The sequence below is a fragment of the Plasmodium gonderi genome (genome assembly GCF_002157705.1).
Source record: "Plasmodium gonderi DNA, contig: Chr05, whole genome shotgun sequence".
Classification (NCBI taxonomy): domain Eukaryota; phylum Apicomplexa; class Aconoidasida; order Haemosporida; family Plasmodiidae; genus Plasmodium; species Plasmodium gonderi.
The window spans coordinates 20425-45032 of record NW_021628930.1 but is presented as its reverse complement, the minus strand read 5'-3'; the positions used below and the strand labels follow the sequence as shown (position 1 = coordinate 45032).

The 24608-nt window shown below is 29.4% G+C and overlaps 6 protein-coding genes across 6 annotated transcripts; 4 read left to right on the top strand and 2 right to left on the bottom strand.

Annotated features, from left to right (window-relative positions):
- Nucleotides 1–1866: 1866 nt before the first annotated feature.
- PGO_050270 (hypothetical protein) lies at nt 1867–2849 on the bottom strand (the record flags this gene model as incomplete). Its single annotated transcript, XM_028686405.1, has 4 exons — nt 1867–2201; nt 2322–2471; nt 2620–2640; nt 2783–2849. 4 exons carry the CDS (start codon nt 2847–2849, stop codon nt 1867–1869), a joined length of 573 nt encoding a protein of 190 aa, XP_028542206.1.
- A 3265-nt stretch (nt 2850–6114) lies between these two features.
- PGO_050260 (hypothetical protein, conserved) lies at nt 6115–11757 on the top strand (the record flags this gene model as incomplete). Its single annotated transcript, XM_028686404.1, has 2 exons — nt 6115–8159; nt 8397–11757. The coding sequence occupies 2 exons, from the start codon at nt 6115–6117 to the stop codon at nt 11755–11757; spliced, it is 5406 nt and encodes a 1801-aa protein (XP_028542205.1).
- A 1530-nt stretch (nt 11758–13287) lies between these two features.
- On the top strand, nt 13288–15499 carry PGO_050250 (hypothetical protein, conserved; the record flags this gene model as incomplete). Its single annotated transcript, XM_028686403.1, has 7 exons — nt 13288–13443; nt 13633–13734; nt 14011–14103; nt 14544–14634; nt 14857–14927; nt 15138–15233; nt 15458–15499. 7 exons carry the CDS (start codon nt 13288–13290, stop codon nt 15497–15499), a joined length of 651 nt encoding a protein of 216 aa, XP_028542204.1.
- A 1648-nt stretch (nt 15500–17147) lies between these two features.
- PGO_050240 (prohibitin) lies at nt 17148–17966 on the top strand (the record flags this gene model as incomplete). Its single annotated transcript, XM_028686402.1, has 1 exon — nt 17148–17966. One exon carries the CDS (start codon nt 17148–17150, stop codon nt 17964–17966), a length of 819 nt encoding a protein of 272 aa, XP_028542203.1.
- Nucleotides 17967–20135: 2169 nt separating this feature from the next.
- PGO_050230 (U6 snRNA-associated Sm-like protein LSm8) lies at nt 20136–21014 on the top strand (the record flags this gene model as incomplete). The annotated part of the gene is made up of 4 exons (XM_028686401.1): nt 20136–20169; nt 20290–20452; nt 20608–20686; nt 21003–21014. The coding sequence occupies 4 exons, from the start codon at nt 20136–20138 to the stop codon at nt 21012–21014; spliced, it is 288 nt and encodes a 95-aa protein (XP_028542202.1).
- A 1220-nt stretch (nt 21015–22234) lies between these two features.
- PGO_050220 (prolyl 4-hydroxylase subunit alpha) lies at nt 22235–23584 on the bottom strand (the record flags this gene model as incomplete). The annotated part of the gene is made up of 1 exon (XM_028686400.1): nt 22235–23584. One exon carries the CDS (start codon nt 23582–23584, stop codon nt 22235–22237), a length of 1350 nt encoding a protein of 449 aa, XP_028542201.1.
- Nucleotides 23585–24608: the final 1024 nt, after the last annotated feature.

The following is a 24608-nucleotide window of genomic DNA, read 5'->3' as shown; positions in this document are numbered from 1 at the left end:
ATGAAAGAAAAATTGTGTAATTCCTTATTGCGAACGAATTTCATTTTTTTTTTTTTTTCAGAACAACATTGTAGCAACAACGACAAATGGAGATAAGACTTATAATCATAAGAAACTTTAAAAAAAAAAGAAAATAAAATAATTTCAAATTAAACGAACATAACCTTTCCAAATTTTCTCATATAAGACACAAAGAAAATTTATAAATATGAATGTTATATAATATATTTATACATCATTAAATGTTATTGTAGAGCATTTTTCCTCTTTTTTCGTTATCCTTTTTTTTTTTTTTTTTTTTTTCACATAAGCTGCGAGCGTTTTTGTTAAAACATGCAATTGACTTTATGAGGTTCACATTTATGTTCAATTTGTTGTGTGTTGCATGAAAAAAAGATCAATGTTGCATTTTTTTAATTAAGATATGTTGCAAAATATAAAAAAAATTATTTTTATATATACAATCAATATATTTTCTCATAATGATGTTAAATTGTTGAAGCAAAAGGCTTCACGAATATGTGTATATACAAATATGTGTGTGTGTGTGTTTTTTTTTTTTTTTTTTTTTTTTGTGCAAAAATTAAAGAGTTTTTACCTGACAAATCATGTGTCCCATTAAAACTGTTAATGTGCATGCATCGATCTACTTGAGAAAAAAAAAAAAATTGAACAGTTAATATAATATAACAATCATGACAATAATTCCTGTTAATTCTTCTTATATAAGTAAAATAATTAATGTCTCTCTCTTTTCTTAACTTGCCAAAGTTGAGAAAATGATAGAAACATATTGTAATATGCTTTTTTTTTTTTTAAAAGAGGTAGTGATTTTTTTTTTTAATATTTTTGAGAATTCCGAATGAAGGTTGAAATGATTGCTGTTCATTTTATGAATCCTCATATATGTGTAAATTTTAAAAAAACAGACAATTTTGTGTTGAATTCTTTACATTCACTTTAAGGGGAATTTTAAGACCCCTTAAAATATGGTGTCTGTAGTGATGAGATTAACATGCATGTGTTATATGCACACTCATATATACATATATAATTATATATATACATAGGGGGAGAACTGTTTGTGTGTGAATTCTTGCAAAAAGAGAAAATAGATATAAATGGGAAATCCTTGTGCATTTGGCAATACTTAGGTGCTATGGAAAAATTATGCGTATATTCATGAATGTGAATATGCACATCTACACACACGTATAAAACTTTTTTCATTATGCCCCATCTCTACAGTTGCAACGGGCAACCCTTTGTGTGTGCATATCCAAAAGGGGTAGCTGTTTGCTTAGTATATCTTAAAATTAAGGCACATAATACATTACTTTTTATTTTTCCAATAGTGGAATTAAAAAAACAAGCTTTCACAAATATTGTATGCTTTGAAATTTTTTTTTTATAATGTTTACATGCATTTACAAATGAAGTTTTCCCAGAGAATGTTTAAATAAAAATAGTTTGATCATAGGTTAATTAAAAATAAGTAAAATGTTACTACGCTTTATTTCATGTGGTTGACACGTCATAGTGCGTCTTGTCACAACGTGTTGTATCTTGTCTCGTCATGTTATACCATATTTGCGTCACGATGTGGCAACTGTTTGCCATAACAGAGGGTTCATTTTTAGACCATAAAAAATGAAAAACGAGACGTGTGCTAAAGTTACTGTGTCTCAGGTAAGAAGTGACAAACTTGTAATCCTAAATATGTAGAAATAAATGGAAGGGGATTGATAATCCTTACAAAAAGGGAAGTTTCTCCCTCCCCTCATCTATGATTTAAGCGAAAGGGTTAAGTTGTTTTAATACACATATACATACATATATGTGTGTATATATTATATTATTTCCTGATCACTCTTCCGTTTCTTCCTCATTGTATAATTCCCCTTGCAATATCCTTGTGACTCCATTATCTCGAATTAATTCTTCCGAGATTAAGCTAACATAATCATATTTGCAATTAGGACATTGCACATCTGTGTTTGATTTATCACTTAAGCAATTAGGGCATTTTAATCTAGCCACAATAAAGTCTAAATTTCCTTCATCTTCTAAATTTTGTAATGCTATATCATTTCCTATAGATACTCCATCAATTAAAATTTGAGGTAAAACAATTCCACTGTCATTTGATTGCAGCAGTTCATCTTCTTTCCATCTGTTAAAAAGTTCTTGATCTTTTAAATCTGCATTGATCGGTTAAATGTAAACAGGAAATGAATTAAGGAGGTAATGGTGGTGGATGAAGGGTGTTGTAAAATAACTAAATGTATGAGACATTTCTCAGTAATTTAAATTGAACTCACTTTTTGCTGTGCTGGTGTCTCTATTGGAGTCTATTACAACATAGAGGAACTTTTTACAGTTCAATAGGTTCTGTGCCCTTAAGGATGAAAAAAATGATGACTTTATTCCCCCTAGAGAAGTAGTTATGAGAACAATCTCTGCTTCTTGTACTGAAAAAGTGTATATAGTTAAAAATAAAATGTTTAATTTATATGGTGGAAGGAATGTTCTGTGTATGTGTTGTGTGAGTACAGGTTTTCACTACTTTGTGCCTTGTTTTTGTACAATTTTTTTTTTTTTTTCCTTTTGCATATTTACTTATTAAGTTTCCATTTTGCCCTAAAGACATGAAATAAAGTTGGAGGGGTTAAGTGGAATAAAGAAAAGGGAAATAGCGTAATATGGAATTTTTTAACCTAATTTGCAACATGGACATTTGAAGAAAAACCATAAAAATTTGTTTCATTTTTTTGAATCTTACCTTCATACTCGTACTGAGTGTTGTCGTTTTGCACGTCATGGACATTTTCCACGTTTTCAGTTTCCATGACCGAAAAATGTGCATATGTCTGTAAACATTACACGTGTGTGTGAACACACAGATGTATATATATATATATATATATGTAAAATTAACAGGACTTAGTCAAATTGCATGCATCAACTGTTAATGCGTATTAACTAGCTGAAATGCAGCCCACAAGAAAAATTAAACATTTTAATGGACACGAACATACGCAGATTTTTAATTATTCCAGGGAATAATGTTTGTTCCTCGCGTAAAACGTTTTGGAAAAAAAGAAAAAAAAGTAAACAAGTAATGCGAGAAGGGAAAAAAGGAAGAAAACACAAATGAACGAATGAGCGAAAAAAACGAAAGAATAATATAAATAAAAAGAAAAAAGAAAAAGAAAAATTTGCACATTTAAATTCCCTTGACGGGATTTCTAAACCGCTGCAACTTTTGCCCTTGTACATTTTTCGTATAAGGAAAAAAAGCAAAAAGCGAAAATTAAAAAATTAAAAAAAAGATTGTTAAGAAATTATTCCCAAATTTAAAATTAAAAAGTCGCATTTTTTAAATGGAGTTCCTTATTAACATTTTTATTTTTGCACATGTCATTTTATCTGTCTGTTTGTGTTTATGCGTGTGTTTGTTCATGTGTATTTGTTCATGTGTATTTGTTCATGTGTGTTTGTTGATGTGTGTCTATTTGAGTGTGATTTTCCTCTTTTCATTTTTCAGAGTGTTTAAATGTGTACAATTGCAGATGTGTTCATGTAACCAACAGCTCCAAAATAAATTTTTCCACTTGAAGAATAAATTCGACAAAATGATCTGAAAAACTATTTTTACATTTCGTTGTATATCATAAAAGGATTTAATATAATATGGTTGCACATTTTTTATTTGGACTATTGGCAAGTTCCATTTGAAAGGTTTAAGTATTTAAAAAAAAGGTAGCATTTGAGAAAAAAAAATACATTTACTCGTTATATTGGTTGTTCGATTTGTGTTACATTTTGATATTTCAAAAAAGTTATGTAGCGACTTTTTTTTTTTTTTTTGAAGCGTAGAAATGGTAGGTATGAAGGTAAAATAAAAAAAAAAAATCCCGCATATTTACACCCTATAATTAAGAAAAACCTGGTCCACGGGTTTATATCGGTAAAAATATATATATGTGGCATATCAAAAAAATGAAAATATGACCGATGGTACTGCAAATGATAGTGTTAATATACCAAGTCATTTGTATTCGATACAAAATTTGAATTTTTTTTTTTTGTGTGTGTGCTTGCAGGATGACTCATAATGGTGATAATTATTGTGTATATAAAAAGTGTGTAATTTATATGAATAGACAGTGAACCAGCTGACCTTGAATGGCTGCATTTTAAACATACGTGTGTGAGGTGAGAGCAAGGGACATTTCTTGATCCTTTGCTCTTGGTGTAATATTTGATGTTGCGGTTTTTTAGGTAATTTTTACAAAACATGTGCAAAAAAGAAGAAAACAAATAAGTAAATAAACAATATATATATATATATATATAAGCATCTTATTTCGTGTGAATGATGTCATAATGCATTTCCCAAGGGGGATGGTGAAAAAGTTTCACTGGAGCTGCTTTTCTTCTAATTTATGAATGTGTAAAAACGGTAAATATATTTTTTCAAGTTCTTCCCTACGTGTGCACCAAGACTTATGAGAGTGAAATTTGATTTTTTCTGGCGAATTTTTCCCCTACCATTGGTTTCTTTTTCACGAGTATCACCTGTCACAGCCTGTTTTGATGTAAAAATAGGGAAACATATCTGTCGTTTTATAGGAAATTGTTTCATTTTTGAATAAGATGGTGTACACTACACTTATATATCTAAGGCAGTAATACTTTTGCTTTAATATTTATACATATTAGTATGTATGCGTGCACATATGTATTTTTTTTTTTTTTTTTTTTTTTAATATTTGAACAAATGAATTATGGTTAATAAAATAATTATGTTAAGACGAGGTGTAATATATTTTCACAAACTTTTCTTTTTTAATTTGATGATATAAGCATTATTTATTTTTTTTTTTTTTTATTGTGAAAAAATGCCAAGTTCATTAGAAAGTTCACCCATATATATCATATTGCACAATTTATTGGTATCTTCTTAAAGGTGCTGATGACTGTGAAGTTCCGCTTCACTTTTAATGTAGAAAAATTTGGTTATTATGTAACACCCCATCGCAATACTTTCCCCTTTTGCAAGATGACATTTTAAACATTTTCTACAAAAAAAAAAAAAAAAAGAAAAAAAAAAAAATGGTTACAACTATGGTACATTCATCTTGGGAAGTTAACGTGCATTAAAAAATAAGGATTGTGAAGAAGGATAAAAATGATAAAAAAGGGCAAGAAAACACAGGCTCGTATAACACAAGTATTTTTACATTTAGTAGGCTTATATTCGCATGCACAAATAAACATTTGCGTGCACAGAAAACAACGAAGAAGAAGAAGAAGAGGAAAAAGTGGGTGGATGAGAGTCGAAGGGTGGGTCCTTCGTTGATCAAGCCTTCCAATTAAATATTCTCCTATTGAGGAGGATACATTAAAATGTAACAAGTTACAAAAAGGGAGAAAAATAAAATAAAGAAAAGATAAGAAAGGAAAAGAGTAAAGGAGATATAATTGTTAAGTGTGGGTGGAGTTCCGGTGAACAAGTTGTGGCTTGAAAATCGATGAGAATTGAAAAAATTAAGTAAATCAAGAAAAGTAAAAAAAACATAAAAAAAAAAAAAAAAAAAATTAGGGACAATATCAAAAGCAGTTAATGGCAGCATGAGTTGCTATAAAAAAAAACGCATGCAATAGTTTTGGCTGCATCTATAAAAAAAAGAAAAAATAAGCAAGGGCGTAAAGGAGGAAAAGTGGTGCTAATTGATGAACCAAAAGATATGGAAAAGAGGTCAACTTGGGTGAAAACTAAAAGGAATGATTTTACACCCACATGACTACCAATTCATACATGCGTTCAAAAGAAGAAAAAAAAAAGAAAAGAACAAGTATATGCATTTAATAGTATAAGAACGTAATAGCACAAGCACGTAATAGTATAAGAACATAGTAGTATAAGAACGTAGTAGTATAAGAACGTAGTAGTATAAGAACGTAGTAGTATAAGAACGTAGTAGTATAAAAACTTGAGAACGTGAGAACTTATGAAAGAAGGCGAGTTCCCAAAAAAGACGTTCATACAGTTGCACAAAAAGTGAACTGTTCCAAGGAAAACATAAGAAGGGACAAGAGGAATAAAATATGGAGTTATATGACGAGGAAATATATGATCGGGCAAGTGTAAATGTTAGTGTAATTTTGAATGATGATATAAAAGAGGAAATAATAGAAAATTTAAAGTATAATATGAAACATAGAAATGTTAAAATAAGTAGTTACAATTATAGTAATATTCATAAAATTAATTGCTACAAGAAAGAGAGTGTAGATGATAGAGTGGAGGGGTGTAACAATAATGCCATGTTGATGAACTCATGGCTGAAAAAGATGAAAATAGTTTCATCCGTTGTAATATTTTGTGTCGATTGGCAGGATATTATTAATGAGGATAGTGATGTTGTACCTGTGAGCCCCTGGGGTAGTGATTGTGAGAGAAACGGGAATGGATCGGACCAAATGTGTCTACATGACGTGAGTTCAGGTCAGGTGAATCGTAGCCAAACAAGTCCCAGTGATAGTGGACTCATGGAAGTTCAGCCAAGAGAGCATAAAGAGATAAAGTACAGCAAAGAAAGGAAATGCGTGCAGAACACAGATTTCATGAAAAAAGTCAACAAGGATCTCCTTGAGCGTATAGAAGAAATAAACACAATAATCATGAAAAGAAAGAAAATATGCAAGATTATTGTTTTAGTTATTTTACCTGAGAATACACAAAACACGGAAGAATATGTGAAATACATTAGTATGTTGAATTCAAAAAATATTAGTGCAATATTTATTACATTAGGACTAAAAGAAATACATAATAAAATAAAAAAATTAGAAAATTTGTTAAAAGATTGTATTAACTCCTTTTTTAAACAGTATATAATAAGTTTTGAAAGGAAAAGTGGACAAAATATATTTTCTTTTTTTAATTATAATTTTAAGAAAGCATATATATTAGAAATGTTAGAAAAATATGATGATAGTATTAAAATTTACGTAAATTTATGTAAAGTATTTTATGAACATACAGGTGAAAATATATTTTCAGACAAATTCGCATTTTTTAAGCATGTTATTTTTTTCAATTCAGTGAGCATCAGAATGATATATATATATTTGTTTTTTAAAGATATCAAAAAAGCAGTTCACCATATACATACTCATAATAAAATTATTTATTTGGCATTGGTGAGGAGAGAAGAATGTGTAGAAGTGTTGAACCTGAAAGGGGCAATGTACGAACTTATTGCAACATATAATATCACAGGAAATAGTGATTTCATTAACTATGTGATGTACTTCGATAATCCTGATGAAGGAGTGTGGCAGGATGCAGACGGAGGGGAGAATGATGTATCGAAGGACATGAAAGATCAAGTGGGCGATATAAATTTAGATAAGGTGAGCGATATAAATTTAGATAAGGTGAGCGATATAAATTTAGATAAGGTGAGCGATATAAATTTAGATAAGGTGAGCGATAGAAATTCAGATAAGTTAGGCCTTAAGAGTTCAGATCAAATGAGAGATGGGAATCCAAATCAGATGGGTGAAAAGAATGCAGACCAGATAATCAGCCCCGTAAAAGAATCGATTCACCTTTTATATGTTCAAACAATGAAAGAGTATTTATATTACAACCTGTTATCATGTATTTACTTCTATGTATATAGTATTTTAAAAAATATTAACATAAACATACACGACACAACATTGAATGGCATGTACAGCTGCTTCTGTATATACTATATGCTGAAAGCACGCATGAAAAGAGACAAATTAATAGATTGCTTTTCGAGAACCATCCAATTCGAGAGCTATTTCAAGATAGTTTCCACCGAATTTATATACGATTTTATTTTAAACTTCTTAATTGAATTGTATAGAATTATTAATGTTAACAAAATTAGCAATTTGTTTCGAATTATCATATATTTTTTATGTCTGATTTATTATGAAAAGGGGAATCACTTTTTTTGCTTACACTTGCTATTGTTATTTTATAGCAGTGCTGAGGATTCTTTTTTTTTCAATGCAGTCGATTCAGATGCACTGAGAAGGGAAAAGTGCAACTTGCATGATTTGTATTCCACCATCCAAAACGTTTGGCTTGAGAGGAGCTACCAGCGGACTCGGTAAGTGTTCATATTTGTGCATTTGGAGGAGTTATACATTTTGCGTATCTTTTCGTTGGATATTGATTTACCACATTATCTTTTGCTTTATTTGCGGCTCATTAGGGGACCATTTTTTGGCTCACGTTTTGGCTCATTTTTTGGCTTACATTTTAGCCCATTTTTTGGCTTACATTTTAGCCCATTTTTTGGCTTATTTCCCACCCCCTGCTGTATATTTCTCCCCCCCACACACAGGAATTCGCAAACACACGAACCAATGTTACTTCTAACCATGAGCTGTCTCGGATTTTTGCTTCACCGGGAGAATATTGGATCAAATGAGGTTGAAGATAATTTGAAGAATGAAGGATTTAATATGAATAAGTATGGAAATTTCTTTATCGAAATATGTTTCGAATATTTAAACTGTCTAATAAGGAATAATAAAAACAAGGAGCAAAATGATTTTACCCTGTTTTTGAGAAAATGTTTTAAATGCATAAATATAGAAAGTGTAAATAATCATGAGAAATTAACGAATATAACAATTATGAATATTTATGTGAACTTATATTATTTAATTAAGAAAAATGGCATTCATTTATTTTTAGAAATAAAAAATAAGACTCAAGTGGATTTTTCCTTTTTGCCGTTCATTGGCATTTTTATAAATAAGGAATTGATAACTTTTAAATTAAAATTTTCTAATTTGTTTGATGGAATTGTTTTTTCAACTGCTCAAACTGTACATGAAAAAGTAGATGGGGGAAGAAATTTTTTACTTCATTACGCAGTTAGTGAATGTATACAAAGTAAAGTGCATAACAAGGGGAATGCCAAAAATGAGAGAAACGGAGAATGTGAGAAGGACAACAGTAGGGGATTTTTCTTGAAAGAAAAAAATATAGTTAGTTTTTTCTTACATAATGGAAAGGAAAATCAAATAGATGTTGATTATGTCGATATGTATTTGAACATTTCAGGTCATATTATTAAGATGCAGATTCATCAAATTAATGCATGTTTATTGAAGGATAAGTTTCTTGAAAGGGTTAATACAAGAGAATTGCAAAAGGGGCTTGGGGGTATATTATCGAATGATATAAAATGGAATAACTCTCTGAATACAAACGGAATGAATATGAACAAAGTTGTGGAAGAATCTCATGTTGAAGGATCTCTGGATGAAGGAGAAAAAAAGAATGGTATAAATGGTGAACTGATATATGAAACTAAAAAGGATACAATAGAACCTTTTTATTTAAAGAACGAAAAAAAAAATAAGTTAAAAATTTTTGAAATAAGAGATATGGAGACTGATGTGGAAGAATCATATTTTTATAAATTAAAGCATGGGATATACTTGAACAAATATAGTAATAGAATTATATGCAACAATAAAAAATATAATTTTTATAAAGCACGAATGAAACATGTAGAATATTTTATTTATTGCCCTAACAACACTTTGTATATGAACGAATACAACTTTTTATACATTTTTGTGAAATATTCAAGGTATATAAATAGTTTCGAATTATGTTTTTCCTATACCACTGAGAGGGATGAAAAGGTACAAGTTTATTTTTTGACGAGAAATAATAATGTTATAAAATCACAACAGGTTGGTAGAGATCAAAGGATTGTAGTAACTGGAAGTGAACATATGTGTAAGTTAGTTTTGATAACAGGATGTGAAATACACCCATGTGAAGGAAGTAGCGCGACTGTAAGAGAGAGTAAAGCTTCTGACAGTGTTAGTAATACTTCTGAGAGTGATAGTAATACTTCTGAGAGTGATAGTAATACTTCTGACAGTGATAGTAATACTTCTGATATAGATAGTAATACTTCTGATATAGATATTAATACTTCTGATAGAGATATTAATACATCTGATAGAGATATTAATACTTCTAATAAGGGTGATAATACTGATGGTGGCCACTGCAAGGGGAAAAGCAAAATGAATCAGGATGGAAATAGTCACCATCGATGTATTGAGGAAAGAGCAGACCTATTTGTTAAAAATGAACAAATGAAAGAACTAGCTATTGATGATTCATTTCAGGAGTTGCTATCACAACGTTCGAGTGGAGACGTAGATAAAAAGTTAACCGATCAAGAATGGGACGTGTTTTTTTTTCAAGCTGAAAGAAGAGGTAACAATTTTGATGAAAGAAAGGGCGCGAAGAAACTGTATGGAAGAAGCAACTTTTGCAACCAGTGCTATATATCATATAAAATTAAAAAGAAAAGAAAAAATGGAAGAAGGAATATTTTTCCCTTTTTTACAAATGATAAGGATAAGTTAATATGTATTCCATTTCTTATACATCCAAGAGATGAAATAAAAAATGTGAATATAGAATTTGATTTTTCTTTTAAAAATGCTTTTTTTAAGGACGAATTAAAATATACAGCAAGATATAACATAGAACCATCACTCATAACAATGGTTACTAGGGTCAACCATGGAATGCAAAACAGCACACATAATAAAGATAATTTTGAAAAAGAAGAAATTTTCCAAAATGCCTTGATGAAAGGAACTACAAAGGAGAATCCCTACAACACTTCAAACACATTGCAGGAATGCAAAAATTATGCCAACATTTTAAGTTCTAATCAGAACAAAGAAACTAAGGGCAGAGAAATTACTGATTCATTGTATTCCTACTACTACATATATATACACAACAATAACATTAATAGTATATTCATTAAAGAAATTTCAGGGGGAAAAATTAGTGATCCCGTGGAAGTGTTTTACAAGAGTACATATTGCAATTTTGTGAAAGAAAAGAATCCCTATGATAGTGGTATTGTTATTAAGTATCATTTTAACTCGAAGAAACTTTTTTTTCCGTTTAACAATATATGGAGATATGTGATATATACTAATTTGTTAAAAGTACCATTTGATGACATGGTAAATGCTATGGAAATGAGTTATCATCCATTGACTGATTCTAAAAAGAGCAAGATACGTATAGATCTAATATATGAAAGAACTGTAAAATGCAACGAGAGCTTTGTTGTCGAATCAGTAATAACAAATGAGACTAATATTACAGAGGAAATTATTATTTTTTTGTACGACAGGAGAAAGGAGAGAAGTAGGAAGTGTAGTAGTAGCAGAGTGAGGAAGGATAATTGGGGAGATAATGGACAAAGAAAAGATGAAAACTCAAGTGTCAACGCCATGTTCAAGACAAGTTGGGGCGAATCTGGTAGTGCTAAAAATAGCAAAAAAAATCAAGACTTCAAATATAAAACAAAACAGGAATATTATAATAATAAAAACGTATCATCGGATAATAGTTCTGCTTCATCTTTTCTTTCATCAGATGATTTGGAAAAATTAACTGATAAGGACAACTACATATCTGATGACACAAATGAGGTGTATAAAAAGAAGACATATATTATAACAGGGGCTAGGGTAATGAAAAATATTTTATTGCCATATCAATCTATTCGACTTCGATGGTCCTTCATTGTTATTACCTGTGGCTTTGTGACTTTACCCAATGTACTTATCAAAAGGAAAACAAAAATAAAGAACAATGTTAATGTTTTTTCATCTCCTAATATTGAGTTGTTTGTAATTTAGCATTGCTTAGTTTAGGGTTCTCACCCTCTGATGGTGTTGATCCCTATGGGTGTGGATTGGGTTTTGCACGCTTGATACAAGATCCCTCATGTCACTTGTTGGGGGATAACAGTTCTGTGCACCATATCTGCTAGTTGTTGAAGTTTTTGCAGCTATCATTTGTTCCCATTGTTGTCAAATTCTTAAGCTTAATTTATATGTAGCTATTTGTTAGTATATATGGACAGTTTTGTTTTTCCTCTCACCTTTTTTTTTTTTTGCTTTTCCCATATAAACAGAGAAAAAAAAGGGGCATTGTCACCTTTGCAACTTTTTCCGGGTCCAGTTGGGCACCACATTAAATTCATTGTTCCGTTTCATATACAACACTTTCATTTAAATTTTTTATTTTATATTTTTTGTTTTTCTATTTTGTGGCAAAAAAAAAAAAAAAAAAAAAAAAAAAAAAATCAAATCAAATGTGTAATAAAACAGTCTGCTATTGAAATGTGGTGAAAAAAATCTTTTAACTGCGGGAGAAAACGTAGCATTTTCCTATGATAGAAAAATTAAACTCTCCCCGTGTTTGAGAGATAGAGAAGAACATTACAGTTTTCGTTAACATTTTGGAGATTTTCATTTTAAATGAAAATGTATTCTGTGTTAATAAGGGTGTGTAGATTATACAATTTCTCTTAATGGTATTCACAATTGTATAGTGGACCCGAAGTTCACATTTTGCTAATGTTGTTAATGTTGATTTTTATCAGCAAAAGGGAGATAGAAAAAAAAAAAAAAAAAAAAAAAAATGATAAATAAATAAATTGAGAAAATTATTACTATTTCACTGAAATAGATAAAATAGAATTCCATCTTTTGTTGATGATTGACAAGATCAGTGGCATATAAAAAAAATATGTGTAAACATTGTCGTACAAGTATCAGCATAAATTTATGCAATGTGTAACATTTAGCTTTACATATATATATATATACATGCATACACGTTTTTAATTATTCTTGTGTTGACATAAATAGCACAAACCTCGAAACTGAAATCTCCCTCCATATAAGGGTATGTATATAATAAAGGTCGCCATATTTTTTTTTATCCTTTCAGAGTTTATCCTCTTTTTTATATAGGAGGGAGAGCGGAGGGAGGAAGAGAGCTTTTGCTAAATTGCAGCTAATTGCACAATTTAAAAACTTCATAAAAAAAAAAAAGAAAAAAAAAAAAAATTTAACGAGTAAAAAAATTATCATTGAAAAAATTTGCATTTCAGCAATCTGTGAAATGGAATTTCAAAAAGAATAAAAACTTTTTCATCTGCTCTTTTAAGGAGTATAATTATAGATCACTCTAAAGTGGCAAAAAAAAAAAAAAAAAAAAAAAGAGCAACGTATTGCGAAGGGGTATAATATATTTGTATTTTCACAAACGAACCTTGCAACACATATAATAGTGTGATAAACACATTGTGAAATTAACTTTGTTAAATTTGTCAATTTTTGCTAAGGTTATTTACACAAACGTATAATCTTCCACAAAAGATGCCACAATGGGGTGCGGGGAATTCGAGGGCAATCGAAGCTAGGCTCCGAAAGAAAATGGAAAAAGACAGGAAGCAGAAGGAGTTGGAGGAGAAAAAATTGGATGAATACTGGAAGGATGATGATAAGAAGGTTCAGGCGAAAATGCAGAGGAAGGTAAAACCATCATTTTGTCATTTAATTTTGTCGCAGCTATTTCGTCACAGTGTTGTAATCTATCTGCCTCTCTTCACATTGCCCGCATGGGCATTCGAGTGTGTAGTTTTAGTGAAGCGCAGAAATGTATATTTATATATTCATACCCTCTCCGTATATGTTTTTTTTTTTTTTTTTTTTTTATCGTAGATGGAAGCTGAAAATAAAAGACAACAGAAGCTTGATCGGAAAAAAGAACTAAGGGAATTGTATGGAGAAGAAGAAAAGGCTCTGAAATCGAACAAAGAGAGTGTAAGTTTTTTTTATAGGAATACATGAAAACACAAGTTATTTTTTTACTTCAAAGGTTTTAGTTTATTTTATGTAGTTTGATGAATGCGCATTGAGCATGTGTATGTATTTATGTATGAATGTGTGTGGGTTTTTTTTTTTTTTTTTTTTTTTTTATTTTCGATCGTTGTGATTACGCATATTATTACTTTCTACAATTATTAGTGCTATTTCCCCATCCCTCGTGTTTCCTCATTTTGCCCACTTTTCTCCATTTTCACATTTCTTTTCATTCAGAAAACGTCCAGTTCTAAGGTTACCCAGGCGCAGATTTTACAAAGGCTCATTGAGGAGAAGAAGAAAGAATTGCAGGAGGATAAAAAAAAGAAGGTAATAAGAATTCACAAAAGAGTACACAATAGAACTCACAAAAGAGCACACAATAGAACTCACAAAAGAGCACACAATAGAACTCACAAAAGAGTACACAATAGAACTCACAAAAGAGCACACAATAGAACTCACAAAAGAGCACACAATAGAACTCACAAAAGAGCACACAATAGAACTCACAAAAGAGCACACAATAGAACTCACAAAAGAGCACACAAAAGAACTGACAAAAGAGCACACAATAGAACTCTCAAATTTTCGAAATACTTATGAAAATATGGCGCGTTGTCCACATGAAGTTTGCGTGATGTGCAAATCATTCACAAATGTTTGTTCGTGCAGATTACCATTTAATATTTTATTCTACTACGCTTTGTTGTTTTTTTTTTTTTTGTTCTAATTTAAATTCCCGCTTTTCTTGTTTTACACCTTTTAAGAATAACCTGAATGCACACGAGATGGAACTGGAGGAGAATATTAACCACATCCAGAGGGACGAGATAAATGAATATGATGAGTATATAAATGGTAAGAGAAAAAGAAGAAGAAGTAAATTTACGGAATATCAAAAAGTGTATATTTGTATTATTGCTGCATGAAGAAAAATCCCTTCTTTGCAACCCCACAAAATTATACATCACCCCCAGGCCATGCCTGTGTCCACGACACAATATTTTTATCGACGGATAAACCTAATAATTTTCTTCTCATTTTTCTTTTTCTTTTCCGTTTTTTCCCCTCCTTATTTAGCCTCTGGAATTGATAACGTCATTTCTGCATTAGACAATATCTCATTTGAAAAAACGAAAAAAGTCAAAGTTGTAAGTGGAAGAAGGAAATGAAGGAAACATGTGTCTTCTTCGTCGTCTTCTGTTTTGTCATTTTGTTTTTTAGTCATGCAAAAATGCATTCATTATTTTGTATTCACGTTCATATGTTCAGAGGGCTTATTATATTCGAGATTCTATATATACATGTGTAATGAATTATTACTAGCCACTTTTTTTTTTTTTTTTTTTTTGATTTACTAGGCCTATAAAAAATTCGAGGAGGAAAATTTGCCACTTATTAAGGAAGAGCACAAGGGTTTAAAACTCTCGCAGTATAAGCAAATGTTGTGGAAGCAGGTACATAATTTATATATATATTTTTTTTTTTTTTTTTTTTTTACAAAGATATTTAAGATTAGGTAGTTAATTTTTACCATGTCGCTTCTTTATGCTTGCACATATATTTGTGTTCACCTAGTTGAATGGGTACCTTGCGGTAGAGTGGATTTCGAAATATTTTAAGTCCATCAGTGGTAATTGATTGCATTCATTATTTACATTTTCTATCCTACATTTTGTAGTTTAAAAAATCACCAGAGAACCCAATGAACCAGATGGATTAAGCCTTCGAACATAAGCCCCTCCTGTCTTGTGGAGGTTCAGAAACTGTTTAAAGAATACGGCCAAATGGATCACCATGTTTCTCTTTTGTTCTATGCCTAATTTTGTTTGTTAATTGGTTTCACACGTTTATGAATTAGATTACTAATTTATTTATTATATTATTTTATATTATATTATGTTTTATTTATTTATGTATCTATTTATGTATTTATTTATGTATTTATTTATGTATTTATTTATGTATCTATTTATGTATCTATTTATTTATATACTTATTTATATATTTATTTATTTTATTTTTATTTACTTCTTTTTGTTTGTTTGCTTTTACTTTAAATATTAAACCATCTTGCAGAGGCAAAAAGGCACACGTCGGGTAATTTTGCCTTTGTATTATGGATTATACACTTTTTTTCCGCACACTTTTACATATTTAAAACATATACCTACATAAACACCACACATATGCTAGGTTCTCTGGATTTTCTCGATTTTTATTTGGTCCAAGTACGTTACGCTTATCTGGCAACTTTTTTTTGTTTTTTTGAAGCATATAATTTGTTTGTTATCCATACACACAACTATAATGCATATTTTATATACACATGCTTACGTGAATTTTATTTTTTAAACATACAAAATATGATGGTATCCCACAATAATACCTTATAAATAGAAAAAGTTAAATAGAAGAAACTAAATGGAAAGTGAGGTTAAGTAAAAAAGAAGTTAAAAAAAAAAGAAAAAAAAAAAAAAAGTTGAACTGTAGCCATTTTGATAAGTTGGCAGCTGTAGTGTTTTGATTTTGCATTTACATAAGGTGGAATGTATGCAATCCATGAAAACGGCGGTGTATGTAAATTTTTTTTTTTCTTTTTTTTTTTTTTTTTTTTGAATGTTGCTATGGTGTGCTTAAACAACAACGGGTGAAAATGTTTTTGAATTTTTCCTAATTTTTTTTTTTTGACATTCTGTTCCATATTTGAGTTTCTCAGCTGTTTTATTTTTTCACTTGTTTTACGTTTTTGACCTTTTTATTTTTTTCCCCATTTATTTTTCTCGTCTGTTTAAAATCATTTTGCCTCCATGCTTACTAACCTTTTAAGAATTTGGAAACTGTACGCGACACTGTTGTAAGTGTGATTCTACTAAATTGACGAATAGTATTTCTATGGGCAAATGAGAAAGAACAAGTACAAGCTGATATAGGTTAAAAAAGAAAAAAAAATCCCCATGTAATATGTAAGGAATGAAAAGTGTAGGTCCACAAAATTAAAGGAACCTTCACTGTGCACGAGGTTGACAAGCACATACATGTATAGATACATGTATATATATATATATATATATATATATATATATCTATTAGTGCGTAACATTTTTACCGATGTGAAAAAAGAAAAACGTATGAATCAAAGTTTTGTAGGAAAAACGTGAGTATAATTTTATATAAATTATCTTTTCTTATTTTAGAGAAAAAGGCTGCTGCATAAGGGAAAGGGAGTATGAAGTGAATAATATTTACATGTACTGTGATTTACGAAATATAAGAAAAAACATTTAGAGAATTAGATATTATCCCCTTTTTTTTTTTTTTTTTTAACACCCCACAACATTGGTATTATTTTCCCAATTTGAAAGCTTTAAATGGAAAAGCTATTGTCATCAATTGGGAAATTAAGTGTAGTTGCAGGTGGGTTGAGTTTAATTCCATACACATTCGTTTATGATGTAGATGGAGGAGAAAGGTGTGTTATGTTTAATCGATTTGGAGGTGTAAGTGAAAACACATATGGGGAGGGAAGCCATTTCTATATCCCATGGTTTCAAACTCCTTATATTTATGACATTAAAATGAAACCTAAAGTAATAAATACGACAACTGGAACGAGAGACTTACAAATTGTTACCCTGAGTTTGAGGTTACTCTTTAGACCCCATACAAAAAAATTGCCATATTTACATAGTACTTTAGGACCAGATTATGATGAACGTGTTTTACCATCCATTGGAAATGAAGTTCTTAAAGCAGTTGTTGCAAAGTATAATGCAGAATCACTTTTAACGCAGAGAGATAAAATATCGAAAGAAATAAGGGAGAGTATAACAGCAAGAGCTAAACATTTTAATATTTTATTAGATGATGTAGCTATTACACATTTAAGTTATGGAAAAGAATTTGCAAAAGCTATTGAAGATAAGCAGGTGGCTCAACAAGAAAGTGAACGTGTGAAATTTATTGTTGCGAAAACAGAACAAGAAAAAATTGCAGCCGTTATTAAAGCTCAAGGAGAAGCAGAAGCAGCTAAATTAATTTCCACAGCTGTTAAAGAATATGGAAATAGTTTGCTCGAAATTCGAAAATTAGAAGCAGCAAAAGAAATAGCTGAAAATTTAAGTAAATCCAAAAATGTTACTTATTTTCCAGCAACTTCAAATATTTTGCTGAATCCGAAGAATTTGTAGGGCTTGTGTTTTTCTCAGCACTAGCTTTTGGGACCAGGTAGTTGGTCGTACATTATATATTTTTGCATCTGGGAAGTCTTTCACCTAGTTTCTAAGGGATGCTTCTGCATTTTTAATTCTTCTATGGTTTGCAATTTTTGAAGCGTTAGTAGCGTTAGAAGAGTCGGCAGCGGTAGAAGCTGTAGAAGCGTATGTAGTGTTAGAAACTTCTGTAATTTTTGTAACGTTTGCAATTTCTGTTTTATGCTAATTTTTTTGAATTAATTGAACTATGGTCTGTTTAAATAGACTCCCTGGAGTTGCTTTATGTTTTTGTGCAAGCCACCACTGTGTGTGACGTTTGCGATTTTTAACCTCTCCTCCATGTGGAAGCTTTAACCCCGTTATAGGATACACACATATGAACTGTGACAAAATGTATTAAAAAACTTCTGGATGAAGGAAAAAAATAAAAAAAAAAAAAATAAAAGAAAAATTAAAGTTACCTCATCAATTGAATGTTTCGTTTTTCTTTGTTTTGTTTCGTCTCTCTGATTCTATTTGGACTTTTGTTTCCCATCTCACCTTCACACCCTTAAAGAGGGATAAAAATTAATGATACGCCATTGCGAAGCTTATCCAAAATGGTGTTCATAAATAAGTGGGATTAAATAGATGTGACGTGAATGAACAAATGCGTTGCACGTCATTGTGGCATGTTGTAACTGCACTGTAACAGGGTAGTGTGTCTGGGAATGGGACATTGGTTAATCCTAGTTTATAAATTCTAAACTTATTTTCGTTATGCACGTGTATGAACCATTTTCTAATTAGTTTAGCTATTACTTCCTTAAAATCAGTAAAAGGTGGGATAACAATTATGGTTATCCTAGGTGACTAATTAAAATGTGTAATTTATAAAACTGTGATAAAGTTAATTATTTCTGTTTTTATAATACACAATTCAACTATATATGTACTTTCCTTTTTTCTTATGGGTATTTAATTTATAATGTGTGGAAAAAAAAAAAAAAAAAAAAAAATAGTAAACATTTTTATCGATGTGAATTTGCTTTGTCAAGCTTTTTTAATAATTAAAACTGCGTCTACAGATGTGACATATATATACACACACATGTTCATTTGTTGCTTGAACAGATAATAATTTTATGGCGAGGGATGTTTTTTTTTTTTTATTTTTACTTCTTTAGTAGGGTATTGATGTATACACATTATTTTATTTTTGATTTTGATATTTAATTTGTGTAAATGTGCGAATGACCTTGTCAACAATATGCTTCATAGAAATGGGGAAGAAAAGGTACTTAGTTTTTGCAAAACGTAGGTTTCGAACATGTGAATGGAAAAAAAGTGTAGAAGTAAATCCTTTTGATGTAATTAATTTTAATTTTTATTCTTATTTTTATTTTTTTCTGAGGTACAAATAAGTAAGAAAAAGAAGTGAATTGAAACTTGAAAAATAAATAAAAAGTATATGTAGTATATAGGTAGAAATATGTAAATGAGTTATTTAAATAATTTTATGCAAATTTGCGGATGTTTGTAAGTTTAGAAGATCAGTTATTTGTTTTGTTTTGTTTTGTTTTGTTTTGTTTTGTTTTCTTTTTTTGTTTTTTTTTTTTTTTTTTCTTGAACTTATAATACCTTTTCAAAATTGTTGCACAGAAGGGACTGTTTTTTTTATGACATTTAGGACTGTTACAAATTGAAAATTTCTTACTTTTAAAAGGAATAAACACCAAAAGAAATTTACATTCATACATTTGTAAAAAGGACTATAAAAAAGAAAAAAAATATAATTCTATTTAAAATAATATAAGTTATAATTTGCCAGAATATTGAAGGCTCTTCTTAGAGCGTTTTTTACACATACTGCATGAACTCAGAAGAAGATATTTCACCCATCTAATTGGAGTAATTAAGAATAGAAAGGGGATAGTGGAGTAGAAGGACTTACACCTTCTTATATGTGAATATAAAGTTTTTTTGTTTTTTGTTTTTTGTTTTTTGCTTTTTGTTTTTTGTTTTTTGCTTTTTGTTTTTTGCTTTTTTCTCTTTTCACACGCCTGTGTCAGGAAGGGCCCCCAAATTCACATCTCTTTGTTCATACATCTACGGCCATTACCACTCCAGTCGTTCGTCTAAGAACCAAAAAAAAGAGCTAAAATCATGACGTCTATAAACATTGAATCATATTTAGAAAGTAGGAGAAGAAGAAAAACATTCAAATAGATAACAATAGGGAATAATTAACCAAGGAGTTTGACACAATTATATTCCATTTTTTTTTTTTTTTTTTTCTCCTTTTTTTTTCCTATGTCAGACGAAATACTAGTGATAACTAATGATAGTAGAATATTTACGGGAAAATTAAAAGGTTTCGATCAGACGACAAATATCATACTTGGGAATTGCTATGAGAGGATTTACAAAGAATCGTTGGAGAAAATAAGCTTGGGCCTGTATATTATTAGAGGAGATACTGTGTAATTTGTCAAAAAAAATTAGAAAGAATAAAAAAAAATATTGATACATTTTTTTTGATGTGTTTGCATTAGAAATGGTTGATGTGAAGTTGTTAAATTCACTATATTTTATGAATTTTTTTTTTTTTTTTTCCATATTTGCTACTCTTATTTAGGACCCTAATTGGCGAAATTGATGAGGATGTCGATAAGAACATTCTACACCACAAAATCAAGCCAGTGATGTTGAAACCGGTAATGAGAAAAAACAGAAATGATGCACCATATTTTTTCAGTGGGAAAAAAACAAGAGCCTCATTAGAAATACAATTATACGCTTCTGTGTATACATATACATATATTTCTGTGTGTGAATGTGCTTCACATTAATATCTATAGTTATATTTATATATATAAGGACACGACATTGCTGATCTGCTTCATTTCATTTTTATCATTTGTAACAGTTGTTGATGGAGGTGATAGAAATCGCAATTGTCTAAGACCCCATTTGTAATGACAAATTTTTCACATTCTGTGCGCATTTTTTTTTTTTTTTTTTTTTTTTTAGATTGTACATTAGGAATTACGAGTTCTAGATCCAAGTGTTATCATAATTTCTTTAGTTCTATATAAAAACTTTGACGCTGTAAAAAGAGTTTAATATAATTTTTTGCAGAATTCACAAATTCTTGTTAATATCTGTTAGGACAAGAAAAGAAATTCACATAGTTACCTATGTTATGATAATATATATGTTTACAGCATCTAGGAGGAATGGATGATTCGTAAAACATGAAAAAGAAAAAAAAAAAAAAAATTTTTACTAGTATAGATGTATGAAGATAAGGATAGAAATCATATGGAACAATAACTAGTGAAACATTTTTAATTACAAGACAGAAAAAAAAAAAATAGGTAAAATAAAATTGAGTAATAAGGAAAATAAAGATAAAACATACACAAATAGTTTGATTATAGGAGAAAAAAAAAAAAAAAATACATTCAGGCAACAAGTTGTGCAGGGAACAGGTATTATACACCTGCATGTATTCATTTATACAAACATGCCAGAAGTACCCCTTCTTAGGCTTAATAAAAAAATCCCTTTGGGATAAAAGTGTAGTAATAAAATAATCACAGAAGAAAAGAAATAAAAAATAAAGTAAAGATAAATAAATAAAGTTAAATAAAAAAATATAAAATTCAGAATTATATAATTAAGAGAATGTGACATGTAAATGGAAAGGAAATGTTTAAAAATATATATATTGGATTTATTAAATTGGGCATTATACGCATGTAGACAAATTCGGAATATATCTTTTTGGTTCATATACATGAATAAGCTTTTTTTAAGTAACACCATTTATTGTTCATTTTAAAATTTCATATGCCATTTCGGCTATCCTGATTGTTTATGTTCCTATCGGAATTGTTCCTTCTTGGGGGTTTTCATCATTTGAGCTTCTTTTTTTTTTTTAAAACTCCCATGCTGTTTTTCAAAATTATATATATTTTACAAGTTGTATGTTGTACTAATAGTAGGATGTACCCTCAAATGATTGTTGATTTTTCATATTTATGACAAAATTGGAATCTTCGATTTAGTTAATATCTCAAAACTTTAATTCTGCATAAAGGTGCTAAATCTAGTTTTCTGTTTTAACATCACTTGTAGTATTATACAGTCTTCTTCTGAGTAATTACAGCTCTGCCTATCAAAAACCCCACATACAAAGAAACACACAATTATGTAATAAATATAATGTGTATATATAACACATGAATTAAATGACAGATTTACACATTTCTAACTATGTTTATATTGAAAAAACAGTTTATAACATATTTGTATTCATCTGATACTTTATTAGCTTTGTGTAACATAGTCATATCAGCAATGTACATGTTTCCAAGTTCATCATTTATAACATCGATAGAGAACTTTTCTAAGTTTGATTTTTCCTTTAAAAAATTAATTAAATCGATAGTTTTGGTTATAGGGGTTTTATATACATTTGAAAATTCATCTTCTGTTGTGTTGTTGAAATTTGTGGCAGTGATGGTATAAGCATTTTTTGAAGAAGATAAGGTGTTATCCTGATTCCCTTGTTCTGGAAGTGTCGAAGAAGTTACTGCTGTTGATGAGTTTGTATTATTTTCTACATTTTTCACATATTTTAATTTATCTTTTTCATGAATTTCATTTATTCTGTTCACACAATAAGTAATGGCATGTTCTTCTTCTACTGGAATATTGTTATACCAAAAAATACCTGACCCTTGAATAGGTTTTATTGATAAATTGTAATGGGGAAAAATTGTTTCTCCATCTTTTTCAACATCGTTCAGATAAATTAAAAGAGTAGCCCGTCTAAAAGTTCCATCATGATGTATATTGAAATAATTATTTTTTTCATATTTTACAATTGCTAATGGTTCCAAATAGCACAAAGGTATTTTAACCAAATTACAAATGGTATTTTCTAAATCCATTATACTTTCATCCTTGGTATATACAATAGAACTTTCACTATCTACATGATTTTTTTCAATGACTGATCGATTTCTAATAGTATATAAAAATACTGTTGAACTTGTTCTATTGGAAGAATTTGTTATTTTGTAATTTTCTTGTTTATCTGTTGCATATCCAATAGATGTTTTACTTTTTTTATATTTATTTGCACATAATGTTAATATTTTTTCTATCATACTTCTGTCCAATATATTATAAATAATGCTAATGTTTTGTGGTGCTAACTGGATTTTAAAAAAAACTTTAGTATTTTCGTCATTTGCTTCTTTTTTTTGTTTCCTTCTATCATCAATATCAATGTATTCAGCTTCATTGCTTAAATATAACAAAAAGGAGGAATATTTTTTAAAAAAATGAATGTTTTTCTCATTAATTACTTTTTTGATAATCGTTTGTATATCATCACTATATTTTAGATCATTATCATATAGTCTAATTCCGAATTCGTTCTTTTCATATTTCCTTCCTTTTTCTTCCTCTACGGTTGTAGTGTCACTTCCTTTCACTACCTCCAAATTTTCATCTTTTTGTTCTAAGCACTTGTTTGACTCTTTCTCATCATTATTGCTCTGTGTGTCTTCAGAGTTTTTTGTGCTTTTGTTCATATCCATTTTGATCTCATGGGAGGATGTGTATGCTATTTCTACTTAGGTTTGTTTTCTTTGTGTGATTGTTTAAAAATTCCTTCTTTTTTTTTTCTTTTTCACTCGCTTTTGCTACCACTTGCGAGGGTATTCTTGGTTGTTATTTGTTATTTGTTATTTGTTATTTGTTATTTGTTATTTGTTAGTTGTTCTTTTTTTTTTTTTTTTTTTTTTTTTTTTTTTTTATATCTCTTATTATTTCAATTTTCGCTCTACATGAGGTAAATAATAGAATTTTCATTTTTTCCCTTTTGTCCCTTTTCTAATTATACGTTTTTGTACATGAGCATGCAAGGAGTTTTTATTTTAATTTTTATTTTTGTTTTTGCTTTTATTTCTGCTTCCTTTCTTTTCTTTTTTCTTGGACGATTATACAACAGAAATAATTTCATTCATATGCTTTGTTTGTTTGTTTGTTTGTTCGTTGGTTTGTTTGCTTGTTTTTTTGTTTGTTTGCTTGTTCGTTTGTTTGTTTGCTTGTTCGTTTGTGTGTTTATTTTATTTTATTTTTTTTTTTTGCTCTATCTTCTTTCATCTGAATATTTTTGTTATCCTTTTTTTCCCTTTTTTTTCTTTTTCTTTATCTTTTTTATTGTTTTTTTTTTTTTTTACTTTTGTGTAATGATATTTGTTCATAAAATGTAAAAGTACATGGGTGTGCATATCTTGTTCTTTTTTTTTTTTTTTTTTTTTATCTTTTTTATTTTATTTTACATTTCTGTGTTTATCCTGCTGAAGTGCTTAGGTGTATTACATGTGAATGGATGTTAATTCATAAAAGTAGTACATAAAATGTGAGGATTATGCAGGTGTAGATAATATTTTGTGTGTTACACACATGTGTTAATGCTTAAGAGTTCTTGAGAGTAAGAGCTGCTCTACTAAGCTTAGCGCATGTATATAGCTTTTTTTCTTCTTTTTTTTTCTTGTTTTCCTCTTAGATTTTATCTAATTTTATCCATCTTTTTTTTTTTTTTTTTTTTTTTGCTTG